The sequence below is a fragment of the Gorilla gorilla genome, chromosome 6 (assembly GCF_029281585.2).
Source record: "Gorilla gorilla gorilla isolate KB3781 chromosome 6, NHGRI_mGorGor1-v2.1_pri, whole genome shotgun sequence".
Taxonomy (NCBI): domain Eukaryota; kingdom Metazoa; phylum Chordata; class Mammalia; order Primates; family Hominidae; genus Gorilla; species Gorilla gorilla.
In genome coordinates, this window is record NC_073230.2 from 18,855,944 (window position 1) to 18,882,338 (window position 26,395).

General features: G+C 34.2%; 1 protein-coding gene across 1 annotated transcript in view; it reads right to left on the reverse strand.

Annotated features, from left to right (window-relative positions):
* Positions 1–26,395, reverse strand: part of THSD7A (thrombospondin type 1 domain containing 7A) — a 468,774-nt gene that overhangs the window by 54,722 nt on the left and 387,657 nt on the right. The window contains exons 12-15 of the mRNA XM_004045112.4: positions 21,891–22,085; positions 20,720–20,983; positions 3,656–3,834; positions 1,372–1,377 (exon numbers count right to left, since the gene is read on the reverse strand). Of these exons, the coding sequence (XP_004045160.3) occupies positions 1,372–1,377; positions 3,656–3,834; positions 20,720–20,983; positions 21,891–22,085 (644 nt within the window). The remainder of the gene's footprint in view (positions 1–1,371; positions 1,378–3,655; positions 3,835–20,719; positions 20,984–21,890; positions 22,086–26,395) is intronic.

The window sequence follows — 26,395 nt, forward strand, 5'->3', positions numbered from 1 at the left end:
TCATTTACAGTTTTGTGTGACTTCAGTACTAGCCCAGGGTGCTCACATGTTAGGTACTCAATAGGGATTTGCAGAATGATTGAATGAAGGATGAATTGATGAATCAAATAAGTATAAAACATAGCTGTTTTCCAAATAAATATAATTTGGCCTATTTTCCAGATAACTATAAATAATGACGAGAATCTACATTTTTGGTGTGTATCATATGGGAAACTAAATTAAAAAGATAAACAATATGAAATAAAGCCATCTTAAAACTAATCCTCAATCATTTAAGGCTTGGAAGCAAAGTCTGATATTGGTCTACAAGCCCAAGCAGTGAGGGCCACATGAAACAAAGCAAATTGTCTCTGCTCCAGGGTCCATAAAGCCTTTCAGTCCCACATTTGGGGTGGTATGCTTGGTTTCAGGTTTTTTTTTAGTACAATGAACCAATTATGTTCTTTTTTCAATGAGAAGAATGACTAAATAAAGGAAATAAATGGCACTTAATCCATTGCAACCAAGCTGACTCAAGCAATAAATAAAATTCTTTGAAAGTATTTTTCTAATCTATGATAGTCCAACTCTATCCCTTATTTTACACACACACACACACACACACACACACACTGAGAAACAGAGAGAGAGAGAGAAAGGGAAGAGAGAAACTATAGCTTTTTATGTAATGAATTCTAGAAAAGATAGATTTAAATAGCCCTTTGCAGCCATTCTTTTGTGCCAATTTTAGTGAACTAAAAACCTAAGTAAAATGAATAAAGTGGACCTGTCTCAAAGAGGAATAAAAAAATGCACTGTTGGAGTCAAATTCTGCAATTATTGCCATAAGTGATTATATTCACATTTAGTTGCTATATTAAAAATAGAACTAAATAGCACAGTATAAAACATTACCCTACAACTTGCAGTGAAAAGAAAAACTGAAGGAGAAATGCTCTTCTTCTTAATCCTTTGATGGCTTTTATTTTAAACTCCTGTACTGAAGTGAATACCAATCAGTTCAGAACAATCTCCAACCCACCCATTTTCAGTCCACTTGCACCTTTTCCTTCTCCCTGTGAAAAGCACAAGACCATTAATAATGGGTGTTACTGCCTGTCGAGATTAGCGAAGTGAAACTTGTTCTCCCCAACTCTTGTTCACCTCAGTCCTTGATATTACAATGAGGGATATGAAATGTAGGAACACAGGTAACTATGATAGAAAAGAAAAATAAAAGTTATAGAAAAAATTCTTTAATGGAAAATGTGACATTTTCTCCCTGTAAAACATAAAAGACAAAGCAAGAAGAGAAATGTATTCTCAGAAATCAGGAAATTTAAGAAAAGAAGGATTCTATCAAAAAGCATGAGGTTTAAGAGTTCTTACCTGTGCCTGGAGTGGTGTTCAACAGGAATGATGAAGAGAGAGAGGAATAAGATAGGTGAAAATGTCAGTATGCTGTGAGAAGAACTCGTGGTAAGTTTCAACTATTATTACTTACATGTAAAAACCTACTTTTTTGGTAAAATATTAGAACATTTTTCTTAGGTCTCAGGAGATAATACACAACTACTTATTAATGTTAAAAAGTAAGATACACAAATGGGTATTGTAAATAGCAGAGCCAATGAGAAAATTAGATGGGCAGGATGGAGAAATCTTAGAAAATGGAGTTGACCTCACAATATATAGCATGGGAAATTGATATATGATGCAAATAACTTGTGATCCAACTTGTCAATGGACTGTTGTCTATCAGTATATTTATAGATTGATCTATCCATTGATTTACCTTAATCAGTTCATCTGTTTTGTAGAAAATGAGGATTTGAGTACTTCCTTCCTCAGCTAGAAAAATAGAAACTCAGAGACCGTTTTCAAGCCAATGCTTCTGATTATTTTACTGAGGAACATATAATTGTAGTAAACACCTATGTGATTTACAATTTTCAACATTAACACAAAACTTTACATTTTTATTTTCCCTAAATATCTTAATACACAAATTCATAGAAGTTTCTATTTTTATGCAGAACATTTATGCTCAAATGTTCAAAAATTTATTATTTGTTTTAGCTTTGATTTTTCAGTTGTTAATGTCTCAGTAAGCCTTCAGTCAACCGATACCAAGTCACAATACCCTTATCAAACTGCATCAGAATATATTAGAGTTGGAAAGTGACAAATGGTTTAGGCTAAACACTAGGAATAGCAAAGACAACTTGGCCTGAGGTTTTGAACCTTTGGATATTCACTTAAGGAAAATCTGAGGAAAACACAGATTTTAATTGCATATCTGACTGGGTGTACACATACACGCTAAAGTGAAATAGGTATGAGTATGTGTAGAATTTCTCTTTATTAGGATTGGGAATCATATATAATTTATTTAAATTTGCTACTGAAAATTCAAGGTTTCAAAATTTGTAGAGAAATATTCTTTTGTATCATAAACATTTTAGTTCAGTTTTTCTGTTTTGCAGTTATAAAATTATAGTTGCTGAACTAAATTTTCTTTGGAAATTTCCTTAGCATCTTAGAAATGCAAAATGCTCTGTGACATGGAAGCTAAACTACCAGTAGATGGCAGCAAGGCAGTGTTATTTACCCTCCATTGCACATAAAGATAAAATCAGCAACTTCACTTGGGGAACAATCAAGACTCTTTAGAGTACTTTTTATAGAATTTAATTCTTCACGATCTTCATCTTAATTTACTTAATTCGAAGGTTCTTTCTGTTTTCTCTACAATGTACTTTTATTATGAACAAAGTTATGTTAATCTGGGAAGGAAAGTATGTATACAGGTAAGCAGTGTGTTTAGAGATTAAAATGAGTCTATGTATGTATGAAACAATTCTACATATTTAAGGACTTGATTCATTTGATTGTGATTTAAATTCAAATATACAACTTAACACCCACACATAATATATGAAATTATTCTTTGCTAATTCACTTGTAGGCCAAACATGGTAATAATTGTCTGATTATGTTACATTCCATTTAAATCAGTCACAATTCCTCCATTAGGCTTTTTCTTTTTATCTCTAATAGAACAGAACGACAACTATTAACCGCAGGTAAGAAAGAATGCATCAAAAGTCAGAGTTCCAAATAAAATTGAAAATGGTCAATAACTAAATTGATAGCATACTTATAGTGATTTTGAGGCCATCTTTGTATTTCTTTTTCTCAGTTGGTTTTATATCAAACACATTTAAATAAACAGTATATATTTTTCCTAATTTTAGACCCAAACCAATATTATTTCTTTGATTTTAATTTCAGCATTTGGTAATTGAGATGTCTTTTCTGACAGTTTGGGGAAACTATAAGAATGAGATAATCTCAGCCTACATGTTAGATACAATCTTATGACAGATTAAATACCTTGACATTATTTCAAAGATAGGTGTCATTTTTCTCTCCATTGAATTACATACATATTCATATATACTTGCAAGGTATGGAATCTCCAGAGAATACAGATATAATATGTCTAATTTGAAATTTTAATAACATGTATGTATTTATTCAGGCATTCTAATGGTAAAAATGGGTCAATTTTTTATTCAATAGCTATTATTTACTCTTCTCCATTTTGGAGAAAAAATCAGATCATTGTGAATCTCAACAATATCTTAACACTGTCAATGATAGAAAATACCTGGTTGACATGGTCCAGTTTGGGGCAAGGCCTTCCTCCATTATATGGTTTTTCACGCAGCCATTTAGAACGAACCTTCACACCACTGCCACAGGACTTGCTGCAGCGCGACCAGTTGGACCACTCACTGAGCTTGCAGTCTGAGGGGCAGGGGATGATGCAGGCCTCCTCAATGTAACCTGAGTAGAGGAAAATGAGACAAGAATTGTCTCCTCCACCTGTCACTCTCCCATTACCACCCACTATTCTAGGTCATTTAGAAGGTCCAAGACTGACTTGACAGCAGCATGCAAATGCAGAGGTGTCTCTGTTGTTAGGGACTTGAATTAAATTCTGCAGGGAAATGTCACATACATACAGTGACTCTGTTAAAATAACAGTTGAGCAGCTGCCATGTGATCTGCTTAGGATTCATGCTCACCATATTTCAACATTTCTGACTGACAGCTCGTGTTTAATTGACAATAACCTGTCTGCTGCCATATCATTCTCATGCTGACAGAATGATACATTAAGAAATTATAAGTTTTCTATAAAACCCTATCTGTTAATGTCACACAAGTTCAGGGTTCTGAGTCCATGCAACGTTCTTTCTTAAGAAATCCCAGTCCCTTTCACTCAATACCCAAAAGGAACCATTTAACTTAGCATCTTGCATTTCTCCTTCTTTGAAAATCAAGTCTGGAGAAAAATGCAGGATGTTAAGTAATGTCTCATATTTTACATGCTGTCACTTTCAAAGCATCTTCACATCTTATATCCATTTGATTCTCTTGAAAATCTTATGTATGAATTGTGCAAGTATTGATATTCTAACAGGCCGATAAGAAAACAAATGCAGAGCAATGACTGACTGAGTCCAAGGTTACACAGTAAGAGACAGGGAAAAGTTTTCTGAGGTCTAATCCAGTACTCATTCCATCAAATCATCCAACCAATTCAATTAATAGTGCACAGATTTGTTTTGGGAAATGGGATTATTTTCTTTGAATAGTTCTTAACTACAAACTTGCCATTTCACAATATCAATTAAACACTATTATTCTCAAGGCAAACATGTGAAAACAGCAAAATTCCTCTAGTCAAGAATGAAACGCACGGTTGTCCTCTGTAATAGTCTGAATGTGGAGAGAGGGTGTTCTTGGTACAAGAAAACACTCTGCCTTGCCATTTTATCTCAACAGCAGAGATTCGATTTTGACGATGATTATAATGTAAACAATTGATACTAGGCAACTCTAGGTAGATTTTTAAAAATTTATGGGGATATAATTCATATTCCATAAAAATAACCCCACGTTTTGGTTTTCAGTATGTTTGCTGTGTTGTGCAACCATCGTCACCATCTAATTTTAGAACATTTGTTTTACTCCAAAAATAAACCCTATGGTTACTGGCAGCCACTTCCTACTTTCCCCTTCCTCATCCCCTGACAACCATGAATCTACTTTCTATCTCTATGAATTTGCCTAATCTAGACATTTCATATAAATGAAGTAAAACATTATGTGATCTTATTTCTTTTTTGTTTTAGAGATGATGTCTCACTCTGTCACCCAGGCTGGAGTACAGTGGTGTCATCATAGCTCACTGCAGCCTTGACCTCTTGCACTCAAGAGATCCTCCTACCTCAGCCTCTTAAGTAGCTGAGCTGGGACTAAGGGTGCCCACCACCATGCCAGGCGAATTTTCATATATATATATTTTTTTATAGAGATGAGGTGTTACGGTGTTGCTCAGGTTGGTCTGGAACTTCTGGCCTCAAGTGATCCTTGGCCTCCCAAAATATTGGGATTACAGGTGTGAACCACCATGCCTGGCTTGGCTTCTTTCACTTAGTATAATGTTTTCAAGGTTCATTTATGTTATAGCATGTATCAGTTCTTCAGTCCTTTCTATGATTGAATAATATTTCATTGTATGGACATTTCACATTGTTTATCCACTCATCAGTTAATGGACATTTGAGTTTTCACTTTTTGTCTATCATGAATAATGCTGCTATGAACATTTGTTTACAAGCTTCTGTGTGGGCATACATTTTCAATTCCCTTGAATATATACATTACAGTGAAATTGCTCAGTTATGTGGTAACTCACTTAGCTTTTTCAGCAAGTGTCAAACTGTTTTCCAAAATGACTGCAGCACTTTATACTCCACCAGATATGTACGCATGTTCCAATTTCTATGAATTCTTGTCAAACTTGTTATTGTCTCTTTAAAATTTTGGTGTTGTTTGAAGAACAAAAGTTTTAAATGTCAATGAAGTCCAGTTTATCTTTTTTCCTTGGTTGTTAGTGCTTTGGTATTATATCTAGGAATCCACTACCGAAGTCAAGGTCATCTAGGTTTATAGTTGTTTTCTCAAGAGAATTTTATAGTTTTAGCTCTTATATTTAGGTGTATGTTTCATTTTGAGTTAATTTTTGTTTATGATAAAAGGTAGGGGTCCAACTTCATTCTTTTGCATGTGGTTATTGAGTTATCCTGTCTTCAGTTGTTGAAAAAAACTGTTCTTTCCTAATTGTTTTGGCACCCTTGTTGAAAATCAGTTGACCACAGTGTAACGATTTATTTTTGAACTGTAAATTCTGTTCCATTTATCTCCATGTCTAGTTTCATGATAGTACCACATAGTCTTGACTACTGTAACTTTGTAGCAAGTATTGAAATCCAGAAGTGTGAGTCTTCCTATTTCGTTTTTCCTTTTAAAGATAGGTTTGGCTATTTTGAATCAAACTTCTGTATGCATTTTAGAATTAGATTGTCAATTTCTGCAAAAAAATTGCAGCTAGGATTTTCATAGGAATTGTGTCAAATTTGTTGATCAACTTGGAAGTACTGCCATCTTAATTCAGACGCATGGAATTTATTTCCATTTATATAGATCTTTAATTTCTTTCAATGATGTTTTGTAGTTTTCAGTGTACAGGTCTTGAACTTATTTTGTTATATTTATTCCTAAGTATTTTATTTTTTTATTGTAGGTAGATTTTAAAAAGAACCTACCAACATTAATTTCTTTAATTACAGGAAAGTCAGACCACCTTTAAACCAAAATGGCAAATTTAATCTATAAGATTGTGCCCAAACTGTCCTGTATTGAAAGTGTTAAAATACTAATTTACTATATAGTATTTCCTAGCCTTGCCTAATCATAAATTATCTGAGACACATGTTAAAAACATAAGCTTCTACCACCCTCAAGTTATTGACATTAATACAATCCATAGCACTTACTCAGGTTTCACAAGCTTTACTTTTAATCATTTGTGTGTGTGATTGTGTAGGTCTTAAGTTAGGAAGTGCTACTATAAGATACAGGCAGAACCAAAAAAATGGAAGATAAATAGATTTCTGGCATATCTTTTTATGTAGTATCTCCTATACATTTGTCAAAGATATTTGTTTTAAACTTCGTATTGTAGTCTTCATACGCAAAAGTGCATTTTCCATAGATGTAAATTTCACTGAACACACCCATGAAATCAATAGTCCAGAACTCTCCTCTGTATTCCCTTGCAGCCACTGCCCCTTCTTACAAGAGCAACAACTATCCTGACTACTCACAGTGTAGAATAGTTTTACTTTTTAAAAATTTCATGTAAATCGAATCATATAGTTTATATCCATTTGTGCTAGCCTTTTCACTCTACATTGTGATATGCATTTTATCTACGTTAGTGCATATTGCTGAATATTGTTTATTCTGGTTGATGTGTAGCATTCTATTGTGTGAATATACTATGGCTTATTTGTTCATTCTATTGTTGGTGGGCATTTAGGTAGTTTCCAATATGGGGCCATTATTAACAGTGCTGCTATGAATATTCTAGAATGTGTCTTTTGATGGACATATGTATGTATTTCTGTTTGGTGTACTCCTAGGAGACAAATGGATAAATTGGATGGTATGTATATTATATCATCCATTGTAAATGAAGTATAAAATAAATTTTAAAAAATGGGATCACAAATTTGGCATGAAGATTAGGATACAATGAAAAGTTCTGAAAGTGGGCATTAATCCCAGACAATCTTCTGGAGGGCAGATGTGGCAGAGTTGGGATTTTGTTTGTTGTGAGACATAGAAGAAAGAAAGAAGATGCCAGTGCTAAGTTTCTAATGTACTTCTCATATATTCAAGATGACTTTTGGAGTATCGATAATGATCCAGAGGAAAGTCCAACAAAGAACTAAAGGAATATTTCACAGTAGTGTTACTGAAATTTTAAAATAGATTGCAGTGATCTACTTAAATCTTACATTTTGACTTTAATTGTGCTTTGGGGTGGAGAAATAAGCCCCTTCATGATTCTGAGTTGAAATATACTTCAAATGCCTTTTTTCCTACAGCTGAGGCAGCAAATTAATTGACCTAAAATAGTATGAGATGCGCAAAAAATAACTCCTCTTATTTTAGGGCCAGTAATCACTTATTTTCTTTAAATAAGTTATAGTTTAATAAATACAATCAAACTTTAAAAGTATTTAAAGTCATTTCCAAATCAATGGCATTATGACCAAATCATTTAATGATATTTGTAAGACTACAATGAATTAAGAACCATCCAAATCATTTCCAAATATTATCAATGGCTTTGGCAAAAGAGCACTAGTATTTCAAAGGTAATAAGTTATTGAAATATTTTTAGAAGAACTGCATTTTCCCACCTTGATAAACTGCAAATCTCTCTCAAAAGTAAACCTCTAGGCTTTTTTAGCTCAGTAATTATAAGTGAAAATAGAATCACATGGTGGCCTTACATGTCACTACCCCACAGAGTAATAAATGGAAAATTGTTTTTGATTGAAATATTATGGTTTTAGTAAGATTTAACATGTACGACTTCAGACTGATTCACGTTGTATTATTAAGGAAGGAGATATAAAACTTTTATGTCTGATTTTCCAATAGCATATTCCAGAAAATATCTCTCAAATAAAATGCAGCCTATTAAACTGTTAAAAGATAGATACAAATTAGAAACTGAGATAAAGATAAAACTGCAAAAGCATATATTGCCTAGCATATCAATTTTATTTTCCAATGTCTGACAACATTCAATAATTGCCTGTCATGTTTATCTAGCACCATTAAAATCCTTAATGCTACTAGTGAACTGCTAGAAAAGCATTCCCCTGCCTTCTCTGCTCAGATCATTTTTTAGGGCAATTAACACCAAACAATCATGGGGGATGGAAAGAAAGAAAAACATTTAGAATGTTTTAAGGCTAAACAAACTGCTGGCATCTTATAGCAATGTATGGTTTCTGAGGATGCTAGAATAAATGACTTCACAATTAGGATATTAAAACTTTCAGCAGTTGAACACAGAATTTGACGCTTGGAAAAATTAAACTCCAGACTTCTGATTATATTTTTGACTGCTGCTTTCAGGTTGAAATAAATACAAAAGCCTAGCAGGCTTAAAGTGGCAACTGGAGGACATATTGCCTTTGAGATACACACAATCACTCATTCATTTGAATTATGAATGTGGAGATAAAGTAGATTTCAACAACCTCCACAATTACTAAATTGTGCTGTTGAAAGGAATACTGTTGATGGATCAAAGAATTCATTTTGAAAGCACATAGAAAATACTGGTTGGTTCTGATTTATAGCTGTGTGAATGAGTAACTCTGGCATTCTCTCTGAAACATCTGGATTAATTTCAAAAGCAACCTCAAAAAATCTCTTCTACTTAATTGTGTATTATATTCACTTGATTGCAACTGGGAATGAGAAAATGTAGCTAGACTTTTATCTATTGTGGTCCTCACAGGCTGGAAAAAGTTGAAAAAAAATCATTTTGCAAAAACTTTCCAAATGGACAATATTCTTGAGCAATTATATATTAAAAACTGGTGATCTGATACCTGGGGCAACCAAATTACTATGTATATATCCAAACTCCTATATTCCAATGTTCTACCCATTGTATATTTGATGGATGAAAAGTTATAAATCAATATTAGGCAATTAATTATCATAGTAAAGTACCCAGGCAAATTTATAGAAGTATAATACAATATTATTTTAATTATATTTATTCATTTTATATACATTTGAAAGCATATGTATTCATATCTGCTAAGTATTTATAAATTTTCAAAGAAAATTTCAATATCAGTATGAATGGCTGTGAGGTTTTGTTATTGTTATTTTAATACTGGGCATTTACTCAATGACCATGCTTTTTCAGATTCATTGAGTGATATCTATGTACAAGTTCATTACCAAGGGCGTTTCTTACAGCAAACTCTAAAGGCTTCTCTTGTATAATAAAGAATTTGCCTGGCCCTTGTCCCTGATTCCTGAAAGGCAGGTCTCTCGGCCCTGAAATTTCACTAGTGATAGAACTATCTATGTTATTCATGGTGGGCTCCTCAGACTACTTATGATTTTATGCTGTAAGGATATCTCAGGAAGGGGCTGGTCACACCGGAGAGACCAATCATCTGATTAGAGAGTTGGAGCTTTGAGCTACATGTTATCTGACCACTTCTAGGACGGGAGAGATTGCATTTAATCACATGGCCAATGATTCTTCAGTCATGCCTATATAATGAAACCTGAATAAAAACTCTGGATACCAAAGCTCAGATGAGCTTTCTGTTTGGAAATGCACATCAGTGTGCTAAGAGAAAGATGCCTCCTGCCTCCACTAAAGAGAGATTATGGATGCCTCATGTTTCAGATGCCCCCTCACCTCAGCTACCTGTCTTTTCGAGCTGGTTCTGATTTGTATCCTTTTGCTATTATAAAACTGCAGTGGTAAATATATTGCTTTTCCAAGTTCTGTCAGCTGTTCTAGTGAATTACTGAGCCTGGGGCAGTACTGGGAAGTCAGAAATTTGCAGCCAGCTTGTGAGAAGTAAGGTTGGCTTGGAGACTCCCAAATTTGCAGCTGATATCTGAAGTGAGAGGAGTCTTGTGGAGTACTGGGCCCTTAACCTGTGAAGTTTGGCCTAACTCCAGGTAGTTAGTGTAAGAATTATATTGCACTTTCAAATATATATTTTGTTAAAAAAGAAAATAAACTTATATATGTAAGAACCTGTGTTTATATTTTACTTATTCAACCATAATAACAAACCTTGGGAATCATTACACATACTAAGGCATTTATTGACTTTCTCCTCATATTTAACATTTATAATTTTAACTAACATGATGTTGAAAATCAGATGCAGAGTCTAAAAACCTCACATTAGTAATCGGGCTTTGTCAGGAATACAAACATATTTGATAGAGTGTTCAAATTGTGAAGATGAAGTAATGGAAGATGTATTAATTTTGAAGCTTATTAAAATGATTTATTTTTAACTTGATCCAGTGCAATGCACTGTTCTTTCAATCAATCAATTAAAATCTAATATTGCCATGAAAGTATTTGCAAAGGATGATCTTTAAACACTAGTTTATTGGATTCTAATAAGTATTAAACATAATTTTAACAAAAAGCAGTCTGTGGTAAATTGAAAAACTGCTGCATGAAACTAGGTTATACAGGTCTATTTACCCTGGACTTTTCCCTTTTGGGTAATACAAACTATGACTCGCTGAGAGAATGACTCAGATACTGCATTCCCATAATTACTGACTTTTTCACAAAGCATCTCACTGGACTAGAGAAATAGATCTAAATAGATTATAATTGGAATGCTTTAAAATTGAATTCATGTTTTGAACCATTCAGAATTTAAGATTTTTTAAAGTAGTTTTTTTTTTAAATTTCCATTTCCAGATATAGAAGAAAATGCAAAACCAAGCAACCAAACAAAAATGCCAAAAGCTTAAGATAGTTTCTTCTTCCTACATTATTTTATATTTTACAGGTCAAAAGTCAAACATGGATAAACTAGCAATAAATTAATTTCAACAAAGGGAGGGGAAAGTGTTATTTGGATAAATTTCCTGTTTTTTAAAATGTCTATTTAAAAGATCAAAGGAGAGTCAATTTTGTTTTATATCCAGATTACCTAAATTTCCTATAGTGGCAGAAATTGCTGATAAAGGCAAATTTCTAATTTTTCTTTTTTGGTTGTTGCAAATAATGAATTGTTCTTGGCAGTTAAATTTATTTTAAGCAATGGAACACTTTATTCCTAAAAAACTGAAGGAAAGCCAAATAAGGACACAGGATCTATTGGAGGCTATGTTTGACAGCCTGGCCTGAGGGGCTCTGGGAAACCCAGTTTGAAAACCATGCTATGAAGTAGTAGATGAGGTGTCGGAACATGAACAGACAGAACTAAATGATAATGGCAGATGCTCTTCCATCACACCTGACATGAATGGCAGCTGCAGGAAAATCTCCAGCCCTTCTCTCCCTCATCACCTCCTCTGTGCTCCCTCAGGGAGCCTGTGTGAGCTTAGTGCTGATCTCCACACCTTATTTAAATTCGACCCTAGGCAATTGCTTTCTCTTTGTGCCCAAGTATCCTTAGATGCTCTTTCCTCCTTTCCTTGGCTCTTTAAACTTGCAACTAGTTACCTCAGGAAAAGTCTGTCCCTCACCCCCTGCCTCTCTTTTACATTTGAAAGGAAAAAAAGATTCCAGTTGTGAATGATAACTGCAAAAGCAATACTCGCTCTACCTATGCTATCAAATGAGACACTGAAAATCTGAAATGAATTAAACATTAAATAAATTCTACCAAGTGGAAAAGCTCTTTGGAGAAATTAGGACTCCATTTCAGCTTGTTTACAAGACTCTATTTATTGCTTTTTCTGCCTGGTTTAATTAAACATGTTCTTTCTCAAATACGAGTATCCACTATGATAAGGAACAATTTCTCATTCAATTTTGTTTCTAATTAACCTCTAATAATGAACCTATATAATCTTTGGTGGACTCCTATTACAAAAAGTAATACATTTCAGTTACTTTATGGTTGAGTGGTCAGGTGGGTTATTCTCTACCCATATTCATGATTACATTTATCAGTTTTATCTTGAGTTCCATATTACAACTTAAAAGCACAAACTCTTAAACTAAAGTCTATTTGTAAATTGGGTATTATAATTTTTAAAATTCATCCACGATGTATTCCTTTTCCAAGTTTTTTTTCTGATGATTCTTTCCTGTTCCTACAAATGTTAGTAGAAAAGAATCCCACAGCTGAGACATGTATACTGGAGCCCTGAGTGATACAACAGTGTTTCATATTTACACTTACTTCTTTGCAGTAGCTAGCAATGGTCATTGAAACATGACACCTGCTTTGGAATCATCTGTGTCAGAACTGTGAGAGGCTGGTGGAATAAGCAGTAGACTGCTTAGGCTATTAGGCAATAAGGTTAAATGTTTCCATACAAGGATATAAATACTCCACACACATATTTATAATGTAAAGATATTCTATTAAAAGGTTTTTCCTCATTTGTAGAGCCTTCTTTTTATTTTAATAATTAGTGCTATAGTGCAAGCTGGTATGAAAGCAAATTTTTAAAGAGAAACTTTGGGTGCTAGCAAAGCACACTTTGAATCCTACAGATGCTTGCAAAAAAGCAATTGCTTAAGCTATTCATTAATGTCCAGAAAGTCCTCTGTAATATCATTCACAAGCATACTAGGCAAAGAGAGAAAACATGGAAAAGTCAATACAAATCACTATATTTAAAAATTAATGTTAAAGAGATATTATATTAATAAGGCATTAGACAAACTATTCTGAACTATTTAATTGTTACTACAATTGGAAGACAAATGAACATAATTAAAGTGGCCTACAAAAACTGTATGTTAGCTTTCTGAATGCCAGTATGATGTCCACATGGCAGTACCAAGGCCTGGTAATTTTAGAGCCATTGGATCATGATTCTTAGAGCACAAAGAAAAGTGTGCCCGGCACTTAAACATAATATTGTATTTTGTTTGACAATCTGGTAGTAAATAAACATAGAACCCTCTTATTTCTCTAGATGAACTGAAAAAGACTTTTTTCTTCCTCAATACTTTGACAGATATATTTTAATATTTTGGCTGATATATTATGTTCTCTTTGCAATTTTAATAATTTTTTTCTTCAAGCACAAAAAGTCTTAGAGTAAAATAATACAAACTATTGAGCTGTAAAATGTGGAATCATTTTGTTCATTAAAGTTCAATTAATATGGAATTCCTTCAGCAAAAATATGACTATTTTCAAAGGACAAATCTGAATTGGGCTTTGATTTTTTAATAGTGTTCAGCACCAATTTTCCATTAAGACTTAATACCCAATGCATTACATAGAGTAATAAAACTTGATAAAGAAACAATGTAAGTATATTAGAATGTTTTACAGGTATACCTTATTTTATTGGGCTTTGCTTTATTTTGCTTTGCAGATCGTGCATTTTTTACAAATTGAAGGTTTATGACAATCTTGCATTGAGCAAATCTATCGGTGCCATTTTTTCCAACAGCATGTGTTCACTTTGTGTCTCTGTGTCACATTTTGGTAATTCTTGCAATATTTCAAACTTTTTCATTATTATTATATCTGTTATGATCTGTAATCAGTGATCTTTGCTGTTACTATTGTAATTGTTTGGGGGTGCCAAGTTGTGAATGCAAAGAAAAACTTCTTGAAGGAAATTGAAAGTAGTACTCCAGTGAACACACAAATAATAAGAAAGTACTAGAGTGTTATTGCTGATGTGCAGAAAGTTTTAGCGGTCTAGAAAGAATACCAAACCACTCAGAACATTCCCTTAAACCAAAGCCTAATTGAGCAAGATCCTATCTTCAGCTCTATGCAGGCTGAGCAAGGTGAGGAAGCTACATAAAGAACATTGCAAGCTAGCAGAGGTTGGTTTGGATTTAAGGAAAGAAGCTGTCTATAACATAAAAGTGCAAAGTAAAGCAGCAAGTGCTGATATAGAAGCTGCAGCAGGTTATCTCAAATATCTAGCTAAGGTAATAGATTAAGATGACTACACTAAGCAACAGATTTTTCAATGTAGATGAAACAGCCTTCTGTTGGAAGAAAACAACATCTAGGACTTTCATAGCTAGAGAGGAAAAGTCAATGGCTGGCTTCAAAGTTTCAAGGGACAGATTGACTCTTTTGTTAGGGGTTAATGCAGTTGGTGACTTTAAGTTGAAGCCAATGCCCATTTACCATTCTGAAAATACTAGAGCCCTAAAGAATCAAGCTAAATCTACTCTGCTTGTGCTCAATAATGAAACAACAAAGCCTGGATGATACTGCATCTGTTTATAACATGGTTTACTGAATATTTTAAGCCCACTGCTGAGACCTACTGCTCAGAAAAAAAGATTTATTTCAAAACATTAGTTCTTATTGACAATGCATGTAGTCATCTAAGAGCTCTGATGGAGATGTACAAGGATATGAATGTTGTTTGCATGCCTGCTAACACAATATCTATTCTGCAGCACATGGGCCAAAGAGTAATTTTGACTTACAAGTCTTATTATTTAAGAAATGCATTTTGTAAGACTATACTTGCCACAGTTATTCCTCCAATGGATCCAGGCAAAGTATATTGAAAACCTCTGGAAAGGATTCACCAACCTAGATGCCATTAAGAACATTTATGATTCATGGGAGGAGGTCATAATATCTACCTTAACAGGAGTTTGAATGAAGTTGGTTCTCATGGATGACTTTGAGGGGGTTCAAGACTTCAGTGGAGAAAGTAATTGCAGATGTGGTAGAAACAGCAAGAGAACTAGAATTAGAAGAGGAGTCTGAAGATGTGACTGGATTGCTGCAATCTCATGATAAAACTTGAAGAGATGAGGAATTGCTTCTCATGGGTGAGCAAAGAAAGTGTTTCTTAAGATGGAATCTGCTCCGGGTGAAGATGCTGTGACAATTGTTGAAATGACAACAAAGGATTTAGAATATTACATAAATGTAGTTGATAAAGCAGTAGTAGGGTTTGAGAGGATATACTCCAGTTTTGAAAGAAGTTCCACAGTGGGTAAAATGCTATCAAACAACATTGCATGCAACAGAGAACTCTTTAGTGAATGAAAAAGTCAATGGATGCAGCAAAATTCATTACTGTCTTATTTTAAGAAATTGTCACAGTCACCCCAAAGTATAGAAACCACTGCAACTCCAGTAGGTTGTAACTCTTTATCTGGAAAAAAATCATTCTCTCCAGCTTTTTATTCATCCATTTATTCTACAAATTTTGTGGAGCACCTACTGTTCTGGGTACTTAGGATACATCAGTGAATAAAATAGTCTAAGATATCCTCATCAATCTCTATTCTTGAATGAAAGATAAAGAATAAACAAGAAACATAAAAGTAAGTAAATTATATGGGTATGTTATAAGATGATACACCCTTTAGAAATGTAAAATGTAAAGCCGGATAAAGGGATTTGGGAGCACTGGATCAAGCTGAGGGGTGGCACAATACCATTCTATCCTTTCCATTTAAATAGAAATCTTGTATACATGTACCTTGCATAAGCTGGGCTACCTCTAAGATTGTTTAAAATATGAAGATTAAATGATATAATAAAAAAGTTCCAGATATTCTGCCCTTTGTTTTCTAACATTTTGAAGATGATTAACTTGAGAAGTACCTAGTACTGTGTGGTTAGGCTCTCAATAAATTTCTAATAAATTAATCATCAAGTTGTTGCTACCCTCTCTTATTTCCTTGAGAGGATAGCAACAATTTTAAATCACTCAAAAATCAAATTACACATTTTTTATTCATCACAAGATTCCTCTAAGATGATATTGGTTGATGAAAGCATCATCCTCAGCAAACTAACACAGAAACAGAAAACCAAACACCGCATGTACTCACTCATCAGTGGGAGTTGAACAATGAGAACACATGGACAGAATGGAGAGGATCATCACACGCTGGGGCCTGTTGGCAGGGGTGGGGGGCTACGGGAGGGATAGCATTAGGAGAAATACCTAATGTAGACGATAGGTTGATGGGTGCAGCAAACCACCATGGCATACGTATACCTATGTAACAAACCTGCAGGTTCTGCACATGTTTCCCAGAACTTAAAGTATAATTTAAAAAAAAGCATTAAAAACTGCTAAAAAAATTGTTGCTATAGGGACACCTTCCAAGATTTCATACCAAGAGTAAATATACAAAATTTGTATTATGTTTTTACTGCAGATATGCCATAAATGTGTTTATATATCATCATTTGTGCAGTTACTATATTTAATACCATGCATCAGGATGGATGAACTTTTATGTGGCTCCCAAAGTATACTGTAATATCTGATTTTGGCAATGCAGTTATATCACATTTCAGCACAGAGCCTATTATTACACGCAAGTTCAAAAATAACAGAATTCTGCCTCAAGTTTAAGAAACTTAAAAAAAAGTGACCTAGTGGGAAACAGTCTAAAATAATATAATTAAGCTGGTGAAAGTCAAACTGGTTTATGAATATAATAACTGGTAATATGATCCACAGATAGACAACAATGATTAAACAGAAATACCCCAAGGATACTATTGAATAGGGGATTATTGTCATTGCACTGCACACACATGGGGATCAATTTTGTCTTTAAATTGAAAGCAGGAAGATACTTTTTTCTCCAGAGCCACTTAATAACCATCCATCTAGGAAGCTGATTTGGCTGGAAGAAAGCGGTTGTCATAGAGATTATAATTAGGGGATGACTGGGATAGAGTGGCAAAGTCATAACATTCCACAAACACCAGAATTTGCAGAACATATTTAAGGAAAGCAGGAATTCCCAAAGAAATCAGGCATTGGAGACTCAATTTCTCAAGACTTTACTTTGAGTAATTATGTTAGTAAACACTAAAATATCAATTGGACATTCCATCAGATACCAGATTGAGAAAGGAATGATGCAGGACATGCAGAAGAACCAAACTAGAACCATTCACTTCCTTAAGGATCTTTCTGAGATCCTTTCGGAATCCCCATGAAGTCAATGTCATCATGGATTCATCATTTTTCTATAAGTGCCTTTCTCTAGAATACAGTACTGCATTCTTCATGCTGTGAGTTGACAATACTAAAATAAAAAATGTATACTGCCTTTGGCCAATTTCAATTATTTTTGTTCTTTTACTTTTTTGAAGTGATCAAACATTTCTGTGAGTCACAGAATATTTTAAAAGATTTTTCTAAATATAAGATTGACTGAAGTGGCTTGCTGATGCTCTCATGCATCTAATTAACAAATCAAGGCAAGAGTGAGAAAATATAAATGTTATTCTGGAAGCTCACAGGTAATGTTAAACAATTATTTTAGTGATTCACTATGCATAACAAGCTAAAATGTGAGCAAACACTTATGTGCTGCATTCCAAAATAAACACATTTTTAAAGTGATCTTCAATTTTATATTTTAATGGCTAATTACGGTTTTCTACATTATCACCTCAAAGTAGAAAGGGAATTTATATTTTTCTTGGTATCTAATTTATAACACTTATGTTATTTGATATGAGAATAAAATATTCAATTACTCTTTGAGATGTTTCTCAAAGTACATGGATTATAAACATTAAGTTCCCTTTACTTTTATAGTTATTGTTCTCAAGGCATGTAATAATCTTCAACTCAGCAATGCATGTATATTAACCTGAAACATACTTATATGTAGAGCTTCAATATTGTGGAGTCTTTGGAGTTCACATCATTAGACTTTTTTTTTGTTTTTACCTTAAATATACACAATAAAATTTATTTTTTAATAAAAAGGATCTGGAGATTGATTGCCCAACAACGTGAATGTACTTAACACTACTGAACACACTTGAAGATAGTTAAGATGGTAATATTATACATATTTACGGGGTACCTGTGATATTACAGAGTACATACATACTCCTGTAATGATCAAATCAGGATAACTGAGATGACCCATCACCTCAAACATTTATCATTTCTTTGCATATCACTAGACTTCAATACAATAGAATCTATGTGACAAGGTAACAACAAAAGGACAAGAGTTTTAGAAACTTCTTTGTGGGAAGAACTTAAACAAATTTACAAGAAAAAACCCCATCCAAAAGTGGGCAAAGGATATGAACAGGCAGTTCTCAAAAGACGACATTTATGTGGCTAACAAACATATGAAAAAAAGCTCATCATCACTGGTCATTAGAGAAATGCAAATCAAAACCACAGTGAGATACCACCTCACACCAGTTAGAATGGCGATCATTAAAAAGTCAGGAAACAACAGATGCTGGCGAGGATGTGGAGAAATAGGAACACTTTTACACTGTTGGTGGGAGTGTAAATTAGTTCAACCATTGTGGAAGACAGTGTGGCGATTCCGCAAGGATCTAGAACTAGAAATACCATTGGACCCAGCAATCCCATTACTGGGTATATACCCGAAAGATTATAAATCATTCTACTATAAAGACACATGCACACGTATGTTTACTGTGGCACTGTTCACAATAGCAAAGACTCGGAACCAACCCAAATGCTCATCAATGATATACTGGATAAAGAAAATGTGGCACATATACATCATAAAATGGATGAAGCTGGAAACCATCATGCCCAGCAAACTAACACAAGAACAGAAAACCAAACTCTGCATGTTCTCACTCAAAAGTGAAAGTTGAACAATAAGAACACATGGGCACAGGGAGGGGAACATCACACACCGGGGTCTGTCAGGGGATGGGGGGCAGTGGAGGGATAGCATTAGGAGAAATACCTAATGTAGATGACGGGTTGATGGGTGCAGCAAACCACCATGGTACGTGTATACCTATGTTGCAAACCTGCACATTCTGTACATGTATCCCAGAACTTAAAGTATAACAAAAAAAAAGAGAGGGGGCACAGTTGTCTGCTGTGTGTGTGTGTGTGTGTATGTAAACTATATATATAATTAAACTATATATATAAAACTATCATTATATATAACTATTTTATATATATAAAATGCTGTATATATATAATGAAACTATATATGTATATATAGAATGAAACTATATATATGTATATATATATTAAATGAAACTTCTTTGTAGGGAGATGTTTAAGAGATTTCAATAAATATGTCACCATGACACCTTGATAGTTTATAAATATGAGATGGTTTTTATTAGCGTTGTTTTCTGAACCATATAATAAAACTGGAGCAGCACCATTCCAATAGCAGGATTTATTAATATTTCAGCAAGGTTGGAGGATAACTGCCATGTATCCTGCTCCTAGCAATTTAACTCATCCTTTCTTGGCCACTTCTATCAAGTAAGTAAGAGATCATCATCTGGTGTTGCAAGTATGTGGTATCTGTGTTTCAGGCTGCCCCACTGTAACCTTCTTTCATTCCATTATAAAAAGACAGATGTATTAAAATAAAAGAAGACCAGAGAAAATTGCTTAATACTGCCTATATTAAGATTGAATATATTCTGGTCAAAGATGGCACCATTCACAATCTTTTGGCAACACAATTATAATTGCTGCATTTTTCCTTTCTTTTTTGGTTTAGAAAATAAAAGTGGGCACAGTTTCCTAGGAGTATGCACATTTTTCTTTTTGTTTGTTCGTTTTATGTGTGTGTATGTGTCAATCTAAATTCAATAGAGAATAAACGTTTGAGTTTTCACCAGTTACTAGTTGCCATCTTCTCTGCTGCTTAATGACATTTGGTGCATATTGCAAATCTTGCCAGTTTAGCTGTTAAAAGTCTGTTTAAATCTCAAACTGATTCAAATCTTATTTCCTCCTTACTCCCTTCCTGTGCACAGACTTGTTAGGGATTATTGGGTGTGTTTAATGTACAGGCTCTTGATAAGCTCTGGGGGACCGTTCTGGCACCAGTTTTGCCTACCCTTTGCAAGATTTGGGCCCCATCAGGCTTCCTGTCATTATCTTTGGGACTTAATTTGCCAACTTCTGGACAATGAGGCAATGCCATTGAACGTCCTGTTACATATAAATGATATATGTATAGTGTGGCGCTTCAGAGTTTAATTTAGAATATACTTCTGTAAACCTTCACTTCCATTCCACTATGATGCATGTGCATTCTCCCTCCACACTCCCGAAGATAGCAAATATATAACAATAAAGATTGAATTACCATGGCTGTTACATCTAGATGTTTCCACAAGCCTGCCATTTTGATCGTAGCATGCCATTGCTTGGTAACGATATCCTTGTCCGCATTCCTTGATGTCTCCTTGTACTTTCATTCCCAGCAACACTTCCACTTTTCCCTCTGGTAAAATACAGTCTGACCAGTTCCCCACAGGTTGTGCATTATATTTGTCACAAGGACAATACTGAGTCTCAATCAGGGGATACAAGTGGGAATTTTTACATTTTTCCTTCTTTTTACTTTTTCCTGTGGAAGAGAAACAATCAGGCAATTTAAGTTGGAAAATACCATCATTAATTTCACACATCCCTAAATTTTCTGCTTTCCTAATTTCTTTTTCTTCATTTTTAACCATATTTAACAGTAGCCTATAAATCAATGCTATTTTCTCATTCCATAGTGTTTTCTACATAGGCTCTTGTTGGTATTGGGTGCTTTGCATAGTAAAATTTGTATTATTTTTTCAGAACACTATTTTTCACATACTTTTTAATTATACTACAGATAAGTACATATATTTATCTCTCACCTTCATAGGCTGTGTTATATAGTTTCGACAGTCTTCATTACATAGGTGGTTCATTTTTTAACTTAAATTCTGAGTAGTCTACTAGCACCAATATTTTTAGGTTGCTTTTGCCATTGGCAATATTTCAAATGCACCAAGCTTTAGTTCAGAGTGATGGCTCCTAATCCTGCTCATTATATTCATGCTGTTAGTCATTACTATGGTTTAAAATACAATTTTCAGATACAGAATTAATGCTATATTCCCCCTTCTAGGTGAGAAAGGATAATCTGAGGCTCTGACAGTGAGAATGGGTTAACAAAGTAGCAACTTTTTCTCTTGTTCCCCAAAAACTTTGCTCCAAGCACTTTACAGTCTGCAGGCAGTCCACTAAAAGATAATGTCTACACCAGAAAATAATCCACTGCATATTATATAGGGAGTCAGAGTTCAATTTTCAAGGCTTCCTTTTCTTTTTACTAAAAGTACATAATGCTTTTATCACTGCCAGCTAAATTTAAAATATACATCTAAATCCATTGGCGTATTATTTTTCAAATACATTGTCAGAATTCTCTCAGTCTGACTTCTATTATGTTCCTCTACTTTGACGTGTACTGGCTTTGGCATCCCAATTATTCTTACCAACAAGAGTGCGCTTTCTGGTCCTAACTGCACCACAGTCTCCATTGCATGAAGAAAACTTGGACCAGCTGGTCAATTGACAGTCATCCTGGCAGGGGATCTGGCAGGCCTGGGTAAGGGCTGGCACAGGGCCTGCATACTGTAGGCACTCATGGATTCCAGCCTGTCCTCCATCTTGCTTGCGACAAGTAATGGCTAAAAGAAAAGCATAAAGCTGTTATAACAAATTCAAACGTCTAATTACTCTATAATTTAGAAGCTAACCTAACATTTGGTTAAGCAGTCAGAGAAAGCCTCTTGTAATTCCTTACTTACAGTAGAAATCTTATAGGAGTGTTTCTAATAATCCCAGTAGCCATTAAATTGGTTATTTTTAAAAATAACACACAACCCTGAGTGATTTTTGTGGCACAGAAAAGTGGACACATATGCACACTTAGCATTTACCAGTTTTAATTATATGTATTCAGGGTTTCAATTCATGTCACATGTAGGGTATATTTAGAAATAAATTTGTAAGAATGTAAGACAAACCATACATGGGTTCTGATAATAGCTTATGTTGAGCATAGGGTGTTTGCAGAGGGACTGGAAGATACTAGGTATATCTAATATTGTTTTATATCATTGGACACCCTAGAATTCCTATATAGAACTGTTTTAGTGGCAGAAAGCTGGTTGGTAGGTTGGAGTTTGGGGTCAGGAAGGTGTGCTTATAGAACTTCTCTTGAAACTGCATTGGCATGGGAAGTATGTTCACTGTATTACATTTCAAGTTTATTAGGAAGGGTTGGAATCGTTAATGGATAGGCAATGTCAAAGTCCTCCATTTCCTCTTTCTACAAGTTCTTCACATGCACAAACATCAACCTGGCACTTAAAAATGTTCAATAATATTCACTTATTATGTTAAAATTTGTAGTTCTAAAATTACATATAAATTTAAAAAAATCAAAGTTTAAATTCATAGAAATTATTTCTCCTATGATATTGTTCTGCTGACTTAAAATAAGAAATAATATTTTTACCTATTGAACATATATATATGAGTGCTTTATGGTAACAAGTCTTAAAGAAAAAGAGCAAGCATGTTTAAAGCCCACTTTCTCCCTATGCCATTTCCTTTCCATTGGTTTTAAAAACAACTCACTTATTGAGGAAGCAGATGAAACATTAAACCTTGGTCCTAAAGTTGGCTTCATTGAATTATCTTAAATGGCCTCATTCAGATTGATTTACATGGCTTTTTCAGGTTTATGGTCTAGGCTGAAACTGCCGCTGATCTCTGCCCTGTTCAGGATTCCATCACCATGAAATCAAGGTGAAGGAGCCTGACGTTTTTGACCTTAAGTTACAGTGAGGGCATAGAGGGCCTCAGGTTAGACAACACCGACTGGATCTACGTACTAAAACCTATTGCCTAGGAGTGCAGGGCTTTGTAATAGTGTGTAAATTGACATAACTAGCAATTTTAGCAAGGCAAGATTTTCTCTGTGTAGTTGAACACAACTTAATGCAACTGCTTCAGGCCTAACATAAAAGGCCCTTCTAAATTGTTCAATTGTGGATGTACTTCCCTATTTCTTAGCTTTAGATGTACTTTTCATTTAGTACACATGACTTGACTTTGGAAGGGCCAGTTTGTAAGAAAAGAACAGGGGCCCCTAAATTTTTAAAAATATGAAAATCCTGGTAGGGTGAACAGTGTTGGCCTTGATGAAGGTTAGATGACAGAAACAAATAAAAAACATTAAGTGTCTCAAAGAGAATCTACCTCCTTGAGGGAGGACACATCTGGTACTCTGTTTAATCATAGCAGTCTAAGATGGTGGTTCTCATGTCTGGCTGCAGATTATAATTCCCTGGATAACCTTTGGAAAATACCTATGCCCTTACTAAACTCTAATGCTCTGATTTCCCTGGTTGAGGTTGGGGTCCTGGGATTTAGGACACTTTTTAAGCTTTCTGATGACTTAATTATCCAAGCTATATGAAACTACTGCTCTAGTAGGTAATATATTTTCACTTGCATCAGAAACACCTAGAATGCTATTAAACATGAAGATCCCTGGACCCAAAAAGAGTTCCATAATCTGGACCAATCCAGATAATGAGATATCTGCTATGGGGTCAGGAATATGCATTTTTTTCAAGATGCTCAGTTGATCCTTATGCAGATTCAAGTTTGAGACCCACCAGCTTGAGTATTCAAGGTACAGGAAGGGTTCTGGCAAACACATATGGCTAAGACAGAAAATCCTTTGGTACCTAATCAGCCTGGTACCATGCCAAGCTTTGGGAAACAATGGCTGAACATTGTATGAACCAAAAGAGCTCTAAGCTTGGAGTTCAAAGGAAGGGCATGATAGAAATTTGTACAGGGAATAGATAAAAAAGAACATCCATATAGTTTAGAAGAACATCATCTGTAACACAGTGTAGGAGAAATCCTCGAGATGCAGGATATAAACGAGCTGCTATGATTTTGAAGTACTTTCTACACCTGCCATTTGGAAGCAGGATTGACCCTTTTAGACACTCTAAACTTAGTAAGTGCCGATGGTTCACGGACAAAGTTGTCCCAAGGATGCTAAAAAAAAATTGATAAAGAGAAAGATATTAAACTTTTCACTAATCAGGACATGCAAGAGCCTCAAGAATGATATATTTGGAAAATAAGACATCTGATCATATGAGAATCGTAAGCTGTGAAGAGCGTTTCACTGTTTGTAAATAAAAGAAAATTAAAAATTACCAAACTAAATTTGGGTTCTTTGAAATGAGACGACTTTTACCTACTCATTCCATTTAGCTCTTTGAAACAGACTTCAATATAAATCTTTTGAGAAATTAGATGAAACTGACTTAGGTTCTCTCTTAAGGGTCTTTCTTACAAATTTTGTTTCAGAATTGCTCCAACTATTATCCTGTTATGTGACACCAAAAAGAAAAACAAAATAAAATAACACTACCAGCAATACAATTCCAGAAACAATTTATTTTGTGCAGATCTATACTATTCACATAAACTGGAATCCCTTTTCCCCATATACCTGCACTACATAAAATCTTAAGTACTCTAGCTAGTTGAAAAGAAAAAAAATTGTGTAAAATTCCCATAGCTATTCTCACTCTGCACTTTACACCCCTTATCTGAGGTTTTAGACAGTGTACTTTTGGAATAAATTACTCATACAATGTTATCCAAACAAGCAGCAACAGCACAATCTGTACAATACACTGAAAATTTATCCTACCTCTCAACTTGTTTGTATTCTGACTTAGAGGAAACACAATTCAAACACAGAAATGCAATCTGAAATGAACTTCCTGATACTAGGGCGAGGAAAATATAAATGTTTGGAAAGGAAACCATCTGGTCTCTCAACTTTATAGATCTTACAAATCATTTCTAAAACACTGAAAACAGGGTGATTTGAACAGTAGAAAAGATGGATCATACTAAGAGCACAGTTTCTTAGCACACCAGAAAACTACATATACCCAGACAATTTGTATCTGTATTTACAGGTGAAGCATGTATATGTCATATCTAATGATTACACAAGTTCTCCTTTGAGCTGAAGCATTGTTAGCAAGATGGGAAAAAGTCATGTTACCCTACAGGTAATTCACCATGAAAGCTTCTCAGTGAGATCAGCAAAAATCAAAATGATTATTTTAAAGTAAAATTCCGTATTTAACTCTGTTGATTATATCCATTTACTTCATTTATTTATTGTATTTATATAAAGCACAGCAATTTTTATTTAAGTGATATAGGACAGGCAGACTGAAAGCATGGGAAGAATCAATATGACTGATTTGTGGGTTACATATGAATCAAGTTAAACAAGCTTAGCCCATCAATATTGGGAAAATGCTGTAAAGATAAATAAGAGAAGTTTCTTCAACGAATACATGCTATGAAAAAGGGAGCTATAAATGTTGTCAGATTAAAAGTGACCTAAGAAATACACGAACCAAATGCAGCGTGGAGACCTTTTGGAACCTCAGTTTGAACAAACTATGCATAAACATTTTTGAGACAATGGAGAAAAATTATTAGATAAAAATATTAGATAGTTTGAAAGAATTGCTAATTTTGTTTTATGTAATAATAATGCTGTTGTTATGTTAAAAATGCTCAAGTATTTATGGATGATATATATCTTACTCGGAAGTTGCTTTAAAATACTCCAGCAAAATTCTTTTTAAGTGTGTGGACAGATGACCAAGAATAGCAACATGTTAAAAACTGCTGAAGCTGAGTAAATGATGACTACATTGCTAGTACTCATTATATTAGTCCCTCTACTTTTGTGTATCTTTGAAACTTCGCATAAGTTTAAATTAAAAAGATCAGTAAGTTGAATAAGTAAAGTTAATTCTAGAATGTTTTCATGTAAATTGAGTTTCAAGCTATGTTTTAAAGAGAAAAATAATAAAGGTTCATGGACTAAAAGGGAATAGATAACACTGGCAGAGCTAAGAGGACATGGATA